This window comes from Toxoplasma gondii, chromosome Ib (genome assembly GCF_000006565.2).
Source record: "Toxoplasma gondii ME49 chromosome Ib, whole genome shotgun sequence".
NCBI classification, from domain to species: domain Eukaryota; phylum Apicomplexa; class Conoidasida; order Eucoccidiorida; family Sarcocystidae; genus Toxoplasma; species Toxoplasma gondii.
In genome coordinates this window covers 1,307,788-1,321,171 of record NC_031468.1, presented here as the reverse complement: position 1 = coordinate 1,321,171, position 13,384 = coordinate 1,307,788, and the positions used below count along the sequence as shown (strand labels likewise).

General features: G+C 52.0%; 2 protein-coding genes across 2 annotated transcripts; one reads left to right on the top strand and one right to left on the bottom strand.

The window, feature by feature from the left end:
- Positions 1-550: 550 nt before the first annotated feature.
- Positions 551-7,926, top strand: TGME49_209540 (hypothetical protein). Its single transcript, XM_018779470.1, has 4 exons — positions 551-3,417; positions 4,133-4,561; positions 5,427-6,329; positions 6,829-7,926. Exons 1-4 carry the CDS (start codon positions 1,132-1,134, stop codon positions 7,813-7,815), a joined length of 4,605 nt encoding a protein of 1,534 aa, XP_018638435.1. The 5' UTR covers positions 551-1,131; the 3' UTR covers positions 7,816-7,926.
- A 1,938-nt stretch (positions 7,927-9,864) lies between these two features.
- TGME49_209530 (hypothetical protein) lies at positions 9,865-13,360 on the bottom strand. The gene is made up of 3 exons (XM_018779469.1): positions 11,916-13,360; positions 11,489-11,538; positions 9,865-10,840 (listed from the first exon to the last, which is right to left on the bottom strand). The coding sequence occupies exons 1-3, from the start codon at positions 12,760-12,762 to the stop codon at positions 10,424-10,426; spliced, it is 1,314 nt and encodes a 437-aa protein (XP_018638436.1). The 5' UTR covers positions 12,763-13,360; the 3' UTR covers positions 9,865-10,423.
- Positions 13,361-13,384: the final 24 nt, after the last annotated feature.

Sequence of the window (13,384 nt, the reverse complement as noted above, 5' to 3'; positions counted from 1 at the left end):
GGCTGTCGCCGTCACAGAGCCTTCGCGGTGAATGGCTCGAACATTGTAGTTTTACTGGTGTCAAGTGAACTTGGGAGCCTGACCAAGTCGTTCCCGCCGCTCGTGGCAAGAGAAGATGGAAAACATCTCCTGCTGAAGCAGGTGGAAAGAGAGCAAGTTCGCGAATGAAGAAGAAACTCAGGGAAGAACGTTGACCGGGGAAGAGTGTCAAACAAGTCAAGGTATCGCGGCAACCGAGTGCATGCAGAGATACTGAATTCGACAAGCGGGAGCTGACGAAAAAGTTCGGACCAACTGGAATTCTCACCCACTTGCAAAGACGCATGCACATACACACTGATTTAATGTGGAGGAACCAAGAAAATCAGAGAGACAGAGGAGGAAATCGTTTCTCCGTCTTTCTGAGACTCGCGACAAGACAAGAAAAGCCAAGTGGGGATGTCGATGGAAACGCTGTGCAACGTCGCAGGCGACAGATCGAGTGAGAAGAAAGTCAAAGAAGATAGCAAAAGTCCTTCTTGGATTGCAGAAAGATGACAGAAGAAAGAAGGAACGACTTTGCTTCTTGTGAACGAGGGGCCTTCGATGTTTTCTGCGCTTCGCCCCCTGATGGACGACCTGCTGTTGTTCATCCCGTCTCCAGCCTTGTTGACGCCCTGCCAAAACACTTGCGGACCCAAGGCGAATTCAGCACTGGCCCTGAGCCTGAAGCGATTTGAAAGCAAGTACACACTTCGTAATTCTTGATGAAGTTTCGTTTTCATGTCGTCTTCCTCCGCGTCTCCACTCTTTTCAACCTACCAACACAAGCCTGGGTTGAGCTTCTGTACGTCCTCCCAACTCAGATGAGAACAAAGACTCTCCAAGTTTTTCTCACGCCCTGGCAGTTGCCTGTCGAGCGCATGTTAGACAGCTGGAGTCGAGGCGAACCGGAATACCTTTTTCATCGAGTGCGAGACACTGAAGCGGTCCGCGTCCTTCTTTCGCTTCGCTGTCACTGGTTCCTCCTTTAATTCCACTCCTAAAGTCTCTTTCTTCTTCATCACCTGTTTCGCCACTTGCTTTTCTCCGTTTTCTCCCACTGTTGTGCTTCCACCTGGTCTTGCCTCTCTCCCTTCGCGCGACTCCGCCATGTGGATTCGAAGGGCCGGTGCGCCGAGCCGCCGGCCATCCTCTCCTGGGACTGCCTCTTGGCATGTGTCTCATGCAGGAAAAGGACCTCCAAGAGATGCATGCAGAGGGAAAGGCGACGCTGGGAGAAGACGTCAGAGTGTCGAGAGGCGAACACAGTCGAGTGCATGTCATCGTCTCAGTGAAGAAGAAGCGGCGCAGGCTGTCGCGGGGAAGCAAACGCAAGACAACAATGGAAAGAATCCTCTCGAGTCGATGACAAAGGGAGGGCGTTTAAGACGCAGTGGTCATCGTCTTTCTTCTCCCTCCACTTTCCGGACACTCGTCACGCTGCAGATCCCGTCTGCCTTGTTTGAAGTGCCTTTCGCTTCTTCATCTGCCCGCCATCCATCGTCTGTTTCTCGCTCTCACTCGTTTCTCTGCTCGTCGCGTTTGCCGCCCTCGCGTTTCTCTCCTTCACCTTCGCGTCCAGACTTCTCCGAGTCGTACCCTCGCGTTCGTTCTGAATCCTTCTCTTTCTCTTCGTTGTCTTCCCCGTCCCCGCCTTTCCGTTCGCGTCTGATCTGTTCGCTTTTGTGTGCTGACAATGTTGCGTCTCCCAGGGGTGGGCTGCACACCACCCGCTTGTCACATGCATCTTCTTTCGCTGTTTCCCCCGGGATGTTTGAGACGCCTCCTGGTCGACCTTGTGGCTTCTCTTCGTCTTCGGCTTCCTTCCGTTCTCCTCGTCACTCTCCCGTGTTGTCTCCTTGGTTGAACGCCTCTCGCGAGCACGCGGCCGAAGCCTCGCGATCGTCTTCACAGGAAGAGCGACTGGTTTCTTCTTCTGCTCCCTTGAGCGTTGGACAAAGTTTCTGTCCACTGCAAGTGTCTCAGGCGCGCATGCAGCTGCTACAACTGGCGAGTGACGCGACGACTCTGCCTCTGTCCTTCTGGGAAAGCAAAGGACAGTCGACGACTTCCTCGCGCGCCCACGCAGCCTCAAATAGCGCGCGAAATCAGGAAACGGCGGATGAAACGTCCCCCATAATGGAGAGAGTTGAAGCCATCGCCAGAGAGGCTCTTGGCGTGGTTGATGGTGTCACACGTTCTTCGGTTTTCCTTCTCTCTGAAGATGTTCCTGGAAACAGAAACAGTGCCTCGGACTCCAGTCCAACAATGACACGAGGTCAGGAGGCACCAGCAGCTGCAGCTGCTGCTCTCCTTCTTCCCGAACTGGTAGCGCTTCTCTCGCCTTTCGCTGTCTGTGTGTCCGGCGCTCGCTTGAGAGAAGAAATGTCTTGCTCTTCATTGCACTCCCTCCCGCAGTTATCCTCCTTTCTAAACCTGATGGTTGACCTCCTTCACTGCGAAGAGAGTTGGATCTCTCTGACAGATGACGAATTTGCGGCCTCTGCGCATGCACTTCAAGTGCTGAGCTGTACAGACACCTGGACAGCCGCTGCCGCGGCGGAAGCGCTGATGAGAGATGGCCGTCTGCGGCGAGTCAGTCTCAGACACCTTGTAGCAATATCTTCTTCGACTCTGCATGCGTCACTTCAGCGGAACGTCCATCGGCCGAGAGACCTGCAAGGGAGCTATCGGTGGAACGCTTCGTCGAGTTGTAGCGCGCCCCTCGCCGTCATTAAAAGGGCAGGCAAAGCTGCGCAGGACCGACTCCTGAGAGAGCGTCACGCTCTAGTCGAGTCGGGGATGTTGGTAAGAGCCTGGCAAACCGCAGCGGCGTTGTCTGGACTGTCGCACGCAGCCACGGTGAGGGCACAGACGGGGTTCTTTCTCCTGCTGGAGAAAATGAAAAGGGAACAAAGCGAGGAAGAAATGCACCCGCCCCTCTTCGGCGCGCGGCTCCCCGACGAGGAGCTAGCAGCGCTCCCCCTTGCTCTATCGGCTGTACATACACCCGACGAGCGCCTCTTGGTGTGGGCATCCGAACAGGTTGTTGTGAGGCTCGGAGGGCCGAGCCTGAGGGAGCTTTCTCAGGGCCGAGATGGAGGTAAGGTGATGTCTGGCAGAGTGGTCTTGGCAAATTCTGAAGGAGAACAAGTTCCGTCTTTCTCTCAAGGGGGAACGGCGGGTGGTGCGACACTTGCCAGCAGCGACAGCAACTCACGAACGATGCGCGATTCCGCAAGAAAAAGGCATAGGAAGACAGGCCAGGAGACAGGTGGGAGACGACAGGAGGAAGAACGAGTTATGGTCGCCATGCTGCTTCGCGGAATGAGTTTGTGGGAGCGCGTCGGACCCGCCGGCATGCAGCAGCAGGCCTTGCCAGTCTTCGCGCAAGCGGTGAGAAGATGTTCGATCTCGCAGTCACTGTGTTCGTATATCTGTCTGACGGTGCTCGATTGCTTGTAAGGCGGGAGAGCAAGAGCTCGAGAGCTGTTCATGGTAGATGATGGTACAGCCAGAAACCCACCACTCCACGCGAGAAACGACATAGGTGCGCATCCGAAGCCTACGGATATGCTTTAACTACACTTTGGTGTCTGTGCAGTATCCAGTGGTTAGACTTGTTTCCTCCGTCGCACAAGGCAGCTGTGACTGCTTTTTTTACATGGCACACATGCCTAACAATTCGGGAATCTGGTGGCGGGTGTAGCACGCATATGCGCGTGGATTCGGTGCTCTCATAGTTGCGGGAATGCAACGCCAGCCGAGTTCTCCAAACTTGGCAGGACGCCAAACGTGAGAATCCAAGGCAAACAAGTGCGTTTTCCAGTGGACAATCCTCTGGTCATGCGACGTTCCGGGTTCCGTCCTAACGATATCACATCGACTCGTTTCATCGACACACCATGCCGCAGCTCATGCCTGCCTCGGGCACCTGCATGAGCAAGGTCTGTTTTTAGAGCAGTCTGCCGTTGCTTTACCTCTGCTCTGTGCAAGAATACAAATAACTTGCTTGATTCTCTCCTCACAGATCCAAAAAGGACAGTCGCAGAGTCCTTACTTTCTCCCGCGTTCTGCTGTCCTCTTCCCTCCATCTCCCCCTGCCTCTCAGTTCCTCCTGCCGGCGCTCCCGCACCTCAGTTCCCTCAGTCTCCTGCACTTGTCAGAGGCCGCGACGTCTCCAGACATCGCGAACGGTTCCGCGTTTCCTGCTACTTTCTCTTTCTCGTTTTTCCTCCCGTCTGCGGCCAATGACTCCTCGCTGGGGTCCTCGGACAGCCGCAGAGAAGCCAAGCAACGTCGTCGCCTTCTTCTTCAGGAGCGGCAGGACACTCTGGCGCGCGTGGCTGCGGGCTCGCTAGGTCTTCTCCTTCTGGAGCACCACCGGCGCGTGCGGTTCGAAAGGAGACACTTATTCAGACTCCTGCGAGTGACAAGGGCCTTCTACCAAGCCCAAATGCTCCCGAGGCTGCAGCACTTGAGACAGCTTCTCACAGACAAAAGCGGCTGTTTTTTGGAAGTCGAAGCTGCGCTGGTCAAGGTGAGTTCAGTCAGGTGGCTGGAACCTACCAGAATATTTCCACTCTTTAAGCTATGTGTCTGGTAGACGTCGGGGCCGCGGTCGTCAAGGGACGGTCAGGCTTTACTGCACGATCGACTTGGCGGAGGCAAGGAGCGATCGACCGACTGCGCAAGAGGTGGTGCGTACGCCTGGCGATACGCGTACGACACGGAGGGTGTGAAAACGCACAGACGCATCTCAAAGCTTCGAGTTCTGTCGAGAGATCGGGGTCGGGAACTCATGCAGGGACGGCGGGGGTTCGTGGGGTGTGTTTGGCAGGTCCCGAGAGAGAGCAAGGGAGATCAAAACATATGCCTGAAGAGTTCTGTGCTACCGTTCAAAGCGGACATGCCTGCGTTTAACAGTGGGCGAGACGCTTTCTGAATAAGCCTGCATTCACGTTTTTCGATGTATGTGCTTCGGCGTAGTGGGGCGTGTAGCGTCTAGCATGTGCACCCGAAGCTCAACGCAGATGCACAGATGGACAGAATCAATCCTCGTACAGTTTGGCGAACGTTACGAAGCACACCAAGAAAGTGAAAACCAGAAGATCTGTCCCAATTGTATACACATGCATACAACTGGTGATTTTCCAAAACACTCGCTGTCATGACGCATAGCGGGCCGGAGACGAGTCACAGCCTGCAAGCAACGGTTAGCGCTCGCGGACGGTTCTCCTTGGTTTCGGTCCCCCGACTCTAGTGTCGTTTTGACAGGTCGTCTTCCTTGGAATGGCAAGGCGCATGCATGTGCGTACTGGCACTAGCCATGTCATGCTCAGCACTGATTCGCTATCTCTTTCCTTTGATCTGAAACCGTGATTTCTGTGTGTTCCTTCCTCCAGGGTGTTCCACTTCTCTATCGCGACATCGCTGTCCAACTCAGACTCGTCTCAAAAAGTTGCACGTTTTTTCCTCTTTCAAGCACTTTTTCACCATCAGTGCCTTCCTCATCCTGTCCTTCCTCCTCTCAATTCTTTTCTCATTCTTCCTCGTCGCTTTCCTTTTCTTCCTCTTCATCTTCCTCCTCCTCATCATCCTCCTCTTCCTCGTCTTCCCCTATATCTTCTTCTTCTCTCACTTCTTCATTCTCGCTTCCGGCCTCTCCTCCCCTGTTTCATGCTTCCTCTCCGCCTGCTGCAGCGCCCCCATTTTCCCAGGGGGTCGCAGGCGAGGAAGGCAGTGCACGCGCAGCTCGGCGCATGATCGAAGCGGCGAGGTTCAGGCCAGCAGACGCGCTGTCGAGACGCCACGCACCTCCTCTCGCTGTGTCGGATCTCGTTCAGTCTCTGGAAGATGTTGCTGTCTTGACGGACCTCCTCCCCGCCCGTCGGCCACTACCCTTTGTTTCTTTGCCTCATCGTCCTCCAGTCGCGTCAGGAAACTCAGAGGCTTCAGCGACCCCGCGCCAGTTTCTTCTCAGCCTCTTGCAAGAACTGCTACCGCTTCTCGCTTTGGCCTCTGTTCCCCAGTATGGGGTGGAAGGTGGAAGTTCCTTCGTGATGACGAAAAGGCAAATCTCCAGTGTCCTGACGAGTTGCGCAGCCCTTCTTCTTCGCCTTGTGGGTTCGTGGGCTCAACGCACGCAGTTGGAGCAAGCTGCGCGTTCTCTCGGGATGTCCACAGGCCTCGCTGACAGAGAGAAAGAAGGCATAGAGTGCTGCAGACTTCTTGTTCTTCAGATCGCGCTGCTGGCCTCGGATGCACGCGTAGACACCCAGGCAGCGGCTATGGGTCTTCGTGCGCTGGTATGCGTATCCATCATTCTTGAAGTAACGGTGAATGCATGCAGCGTTCCTCTTAGCTTCAGTTTAGCAGTGTCGATGTCCTGGATGTCGCGCTTATGAGACATGAGACAGCCTGGACTGTTTGGCCCAGGCATGTTGTGTTCGAGCAGAGTTTGCGGCGTGAAGTGTCACTCCACATCTACGCTGAAAACCGGGAATTTCCTTTGGATAAGAGATATCGGGTAAACTCATTCGCCTTCGTTTCATGCCCGACAGAGGAAGACCTGCTTCACTAGGGTAGCTCAAGGCCTTTGTTTCCCTGTGTTTCACGTTCTTCTTTTTCTCCAGTGAGATAAAAGAAATTTAGGCGCATCTCATCTGGGGGTGCGTCTGCGTTTTTGCATGATCTGCTGGATAGTTCAGGGGGGGATAGGCTTCCTGGAAAACGAACACGATTTCAGTCGTGCATCTCCACGCGTCTTTTCTTGTTGTCTGTATCTCTATGTTTTTCTCTTCTCAGCTTGCCTGTGTCCACCGGGTGCCGTCGTCACTTCTGTCGGATTCGATTCTTGTCCATCCTCTTCCACTGGGGGGTCCCAGGTCGTCACTGGATTCTTGTGAACGGGAAACACCTAGTTCGACGGTTGCCTGCAACTCCTCGCCACCGACGCCATCGCCAGATGCCTCGACTTCGTTCGAGACAGCTTCCACATTCCTCTTTCCTACCATTTCGTCCTTGCTCTTTCGGCTAGCAAATGTCCGGCTGAGGGAAAGCACTCGCCTAAATGAAACATCAGAGGCGAACACTCGAGGTGTACGTACACCGGAGGTTCCTAAGCCGTCTACGCGAGCGTCTCCTAGTAGCGAAAAACTAGTCGATGTGGAGTCTTTCCACAGATCTAAATGCAGCAAAGAGTCGGCCTCCTGGCACATTGCTTGTTCTCAAGTTTCTGAAAGAGGTGTCGATAACGAAGAAGATACGCCGAATGTTTCTACAGAAAATTGCGCTTTGTTATGTCCGAAAAACGAGGTTCTCCGCCTGAACACTGTTGTACCGGCTGTTGCAGCAGCTGCATGGCTGGACCAGCAGCAAGCGCTCCTCCAGAACGCTCTGCCCATGACCCTGCCGAACGCGGACGAGTTTTGCGAGCAAAGGCAGTGTTCTGCTGAGGCAAAAGGCTCGAGGAGAACGCCGACAGTAGGGAGGATAACGTTGGCAGACGTGATCAGGATGGCAGGGGACTACCTGGAGAATGACTCGTTTCTCGCTGCTCTGTCCGAGTGTATGGACACTGTTTTAGCCGCAGCTGAGAAGCAGCTTCCCCTCCTTCCAGACCGAGAGATTCGCCTTCTCGAGCTGCACTTAAGAGCTCTGAAGCGCGAGGGTGGTGGAGCAGAAACAAAGAGAGTTTCACATGTTTGCACCGCGATCCAAGACCTACTTGACAAGCGGTGGTCGACAGTGAACAAAATGGGTAACAATCAGTTGAGAGAATCAGGAATATAAATAAGTAGGCGCAGCGATTTATGTGTGTCGTAGCTCGCGTGTCTGACGGTGAATTTACTCTCTAAGACAGTATCTTCCGGGACCGAAGGATGCTGATCTCAGAATCACCTGTAAACCGGCTCTTCTTTGTGGTACGCATCTTGCGTATTGCTCAATGTCCCAGAAACCATCTCATCTCTGTAGTGTAGCGGGACCATAGAGCGAAACGGCAATAGAGAGAGCATATCTTGGACGATTGTATCTTGGCGACAAGCCGTCAATCGACCAGTCGAAGTTGAGGTTTGCCGTGAAATTCATTTGCATGGAGAGGCGTGATCGTACGACCGTCGAGAGCTTCAAAGCTGAAATGGTTTTGCCTTTTGACGTACGCACAGAAATCAATAATATTGCAACAGAAAGCCTACAGCGGCACCAGCTTGCTGCTGCGTCTACACCAAGACAACACTTTAGGTGTATTTTGCCATTCAGTGGTACAGCGATCATACGGAACATGGCTGTCTCTTTTGTCTAGCTGGAGTCACGTTCAGTTCGCTAGGTACTAGAATGTCTCTGTTTATTCGATTTGAGCTGTGCCAATGGGGATACAAACGGCCATCAGATCGATGGCAAGATCCTTTATTCCTGGCGTCAATCTGCACTTCTTTGCTACAGTAAGAAATTTGATTATGTTCGTCCGTCTGCATTCTCTCGATATCAAGCACCAGCTTCTAAGTGTGCCTGCAGTTTCAAGACTGTTATTTGCGTCAGTCGCATCTCGGCAACGCTGCGACAGAAGGCTGATGGGGTGTCTCACAACGGAAAGCAAAACAGGATGAATGTTCCTTACCCCACTCTGCTGAGACAGAAATGTATGTTGAAGTCCACGTTGTAGAACAGGTCTAGGTTTAAAAACCAAATGATACACTTCAGGCAGATAGAAGCAGAGTTGCCGATATTGCGGATTGTATCTCCATTCTTGGAAATCAAAAGAGCTGTCGCTAATTGTTTGTCTCTGTCTGAAACGTGATTCCTAATGCCCGTCGGCTTATATGCAGCAGCGATCTTGGTGGAGCGACACGGGCCATGAAAAACAAAAAGAAACCCCCTTTACTTTAGAACCCCGTGCCTGGACTCTTAGTCCAGCTTCGATTTTGCTTCTCGTTCACGCTGCTGTAGATCGGGCGCCGTTCCTTATTCCACGTTCGCGTGTGCTGTTCTCACCCTGTTGAGATATTTCTGATTCGATGTTAGCCTGTTTGCTATGTTCCTCTGCTAACGCGTAAATGGTTTCTCGACTCTGCAGTTTAGATGACTTGACATACTCTCTGACGTGGAGGGGAGAAACTGACTTCTTTTTTCCTTTAATCGCCTGCGTCCCTTTCGGACACCTGCTTCTGCTTATCACGAGTCCTACCCCGAAGGCTCCTTGCCTTAATTTGAAGAATCGAGTAGGTAGAAAGCGTGTAAGGATAATGATGACCATCAGTGCATCACAGTTGATAGTAAGTTAGATTTGTTTGACGCTGCCCTAAACAAAGGACCCTTTAAGCTAGACGGAGTTGTTAAGCTGGTAGAAAACGAACAAGGGTTAATGATGCCCATCTGTGCATCCAAGCTTACCGTTTCCCCAAGAACTAATGCGCCCGCCTATTTCCAATTTTCTTTAGTGAACAGTAAAAACTCGTGTCTTACCCGGAGAGTGTGTGCACAAGGAAAAATCGTTTGTTTCCGGTATTGTTATTTTGACCACCGAAAAGACCCTGTCTTGCTAGGGATGTGAGTCTGCCGTCTAAATTCTGAAAGCAGGCGTATTCTGCAGGGACCATATCCAGGAAAACCCTACTGCAGCTGTCAATCCCCATTCTCCATACCGTCCTCAAAAGTGATTATGAAATAGACTATGGTGATGTCGCGAGAAATAGAGCCTTCTAAACCAAGCTGATCTTACCTAATCGGACACCATGTGCCACAACTTTCACGCCTCTTCCAAGAGAAGAAAACAGACTCAGGCACTTAGACCGGACGCAAACGGAGCCAAAGCCCCACTCCATCAGAGTGCAAATATGTTACGGAGATGGAAGGAAGCAGCGACGGAGCAAACGTCGGTTCTTGCCGATGCGCATCAAACATTCGTCATATACTCCGCCGTTCACCTCTAAGACCTATATATTTCTATTTATCTTTTTCTATCCAAATCTCTCTATGCCTCTGTTTTTTCTACACCTGTCCACGCCTCTCTATTTCTTTTTGCATCTCTCGACAGCTATCTATCTGTCTACGATTCTCCACCTTTCTATACATACGCCTCGCAAGTGAACATGTCAGCTGAAACAACATGCGACTTCAGGCGACGTCGGGTGTCAACGTCCATGAACCGGTTCTGCCAACGAGGCAAATGCGTAAACGCAGACCGCGTTCGCTTCAAAGGCCTTTTCCCCTCCTTCTGCACAGTCGAACGCGACACTCCGCCAACCGTCGGAGCAGAGAGCCATCAGCACATTGTGTTGTTCCCTGGGTCTGCTGCATGTTAGTCCACACCGCAAAAATCCACGTTTTGCATACAGCCTTGCATCAGTCTGCAGAGAAGAGACAAAGTGACCTTCCCAGATTCTCGGAGACTCTGGCCCTCTCAGCCCTCGTCTGCACGCGCTCGCGCGGCCTCTCGATAATCCCTCAGCTGCAGAGAGGCGCCTGGGGAGGCTGCGCGACGCAAAGAGGCAGACGCAGAGAGAGGAAAAGCGGAAGAAGAGGAGGAAGGGAAATGTGGAGAAGAGGCAGAAGAAGAAAGAGAAATCGAGTCAACAACCAGTGCAGGGAAACCTGACGGCGAGACAGAGACTGGTGTGAGAGAAGGTGGGACATCGCCGAATGAAGAGGACGACGGAGAAGCAATTGAAGCACAGCCGACAGACGGGGAATAAGGCAGAGACGAGGGTGTACAAGCACGTGAAAGACAACTGAGAAAAGGCGGAGGGCAAGGGAGACGAAAGAACTCGCTCCATGCGGCGTTTGAAGCGCAAAGTACTTGAAACGTGACGGCCCAAATCTGAAGAGCACCGAAAAAATGAGGAGAGACACACACTCATGACTACGGTTGAAAGACCCAGAAAAAGAACTCAAGCCACCCTCAGACCGATCCATTTTTGAAACGATTGATGCTGATTATATATATATATATATATATACATTACGGACACGATGACGCAGGAAAACTGAATAACGTTAAGATTTGTGTTTGTGTATTTCTTCAACTAACGGATTTACCCTGATAAAGGCCTCTGATGTGATAAGGAACTATTTTCAGGGTCTCAGTGTGCCGTCCGTTACGTATCGTCCTCGAAAAGTAACTCGTAGAGACAGTCAGATAATTAGACGAACAGAGAGACGTCTTTCATCTATGTTCCTCCGATCGTCCGACGCAATCCTCCACCTTTCAGTTTGTCCCTTTGCCGCTCTTCTGTTTCTCTTTTTTTCATGATCAGCCTTTCTAAGTGTACAGGGACATCCCATCTTCCGGGGCGCTCGAGCCAGTGCTCCCATCCAGAGCGGATTCACCACAGAAAAGGAGAGTGCATCCAAACCTAGGAACCTCCACTGACGATGTGCAGCGTTCCGTCCGGCTGGCTCCATGGTCCTTCTGTTCCCTCCCGCAGTTCGTTTAAAAAAATCGGGGACAGCAGAAACGACTGCTCACCAAAAGAAGCGCACCACTGCCCCAGAGGGCGCGTCTCGACTTTGAAGCATCTGCCAAGGAGAAGATGGAGAAGACGCAAGCAAAAGGGCAAAATGCGAGTTGCGTGCACAAGCGAAAGGCTGGCTGCGTCGTTTTGAACCCCACCTCGCGTTCGCTGAAAGCAGGAGAAGGAGACGTAGATAGAGACCCTCTGTTTGCTCACTGCGGTAACGAGAAATGCAACAGTCTCTACCTCTTTTCAACCACCGATCTACTTGTCGACAAAGAAGCAAGCTGCACGTCGCTCGCTTCACGCGTCCCTAAGAGTGCATTTTATTTCAAAGGGCTATGTGAAAGAGACACAGGCCGTCCCCGTCAGCGTTTTGATCTTCTTGTAGAACTTCGTAAGATACAATCGAATTCAAAGTGGTTTGTGTTCTCGTCTCACAAGAGCGTAGGTCTTGAAGTTTTTTCAGAGCATCTCTTCGTGTCAACCGATACGCCCCTCCTTGTCTCTCCTGTTCTTCGCCATCCTGTTCTCTTTCCCTCTCCGCTTCTAGTTCTCGTTCTCGTTCGTCGTCCTCTTCGTCTCCTCTCTGTTGTTCTTCCTCTCCTTCTTGTTCTGCTTCTCTCTTGCGTGCTTCGCGTTCTTCTTGCTGGTCTTCTGCATCGTCTTTCCTTCGCACGGCTTGCAAGTCTAGTCGAAGTTCGCTATCTAGAGAAGAAGAGAGCACCGGAGAGGTCGAGAGCCTTGCGGCGCCTTCCGTCGGGGATGAGTCTTCCTTCCTTCTTCTGTTTTTCTCTCGCCTGTCTCCCTTCTCGGGATCGCTGTTTACTCTCTGAGATTCCTGAATGGCAGAGTGTACTCGGAGAGACAAGAGAGTTAAGCGGCTTTCTGTGAACATGCGGACGTTGAGGAACCACAGAATCGGAAGGAAACAAAAGCCTGCGAAAAAGTAGATCCTCGCAACTCTGAGGTACTCTTCCAGAGTGGCAAACGCCGCCTTCCTCAATGGCGCTGAAGAACGGTGAGATGCAGGCAGATGTGAGGCAGATGAAGACGAAGAAGAGGAAGAGGAAGAGGAAGAGGAAGAAGAAGAGGAAGAGGAAGAAGAAGAGGAAGAGGAAGAAGAGGAAGAAGAGGAAGAAGAAGAGGAAGAGGAAGAAGAGGAAGAAGAGGAAGAAGAGGAAGAAGAGGAAGAAGAGGAAGAGGAAGAAGAGGAAGAGGAAGAAGAGGAAGACGAAGAGGAAGAACAGGAGGAAGAAGAAGAGGAAGGAGAGGGAACAAGAGTCATCGATGAAGACAAAGAAGGGAGGAACGGGTCCAGTAGACTCGCCTTATGGCTGTGGGGCAGACGTACGCGTTTACGGCTTTTTTCTGTTCCCTATGCACTTTTGTGGTCGTCAGGAAACAGGGAGGCTCGCTTTGACCGCATTTTCTCTTCTGTTGCCCGAAATCCGGGGACGAAGTTCCTTCAGCACCGGTGTGTGTTAAATCTCTCAAACGGATTTACCAAGGAAGAAACCAGGGGCATAGAGAACGCATGATTCAAGACAAACATGGCGCAGTAGACGAGACTCTTCTGCCCTTCGGGTAAGGCTCCTGCTCCTGTCTCTGAAACCTTAATCCGCGGAGAGGCAAAACAAGGCGAGAAACGCCTCGCACAGTTGGCTGGGTTAGCGAGTGTGTAAAAACGAGACATAAAGGTGCGTCAAGCACTGTGGCAACGGATATGTCACTTGTTGGGCTTGCGAACGGGATTCAAATTCAACAGCTTGAAAAGCTGTTCAAATTCTTCCTTTTCTGCGTCTAGCGGAACACGGAGACGACGCTTGCAGTCACTTAGCCACTTGCCGTTCTCTTGATTCATGTATCTTGTCGAGAAGTGACGGTGGGAACCCAAAAAAAACTCGAGA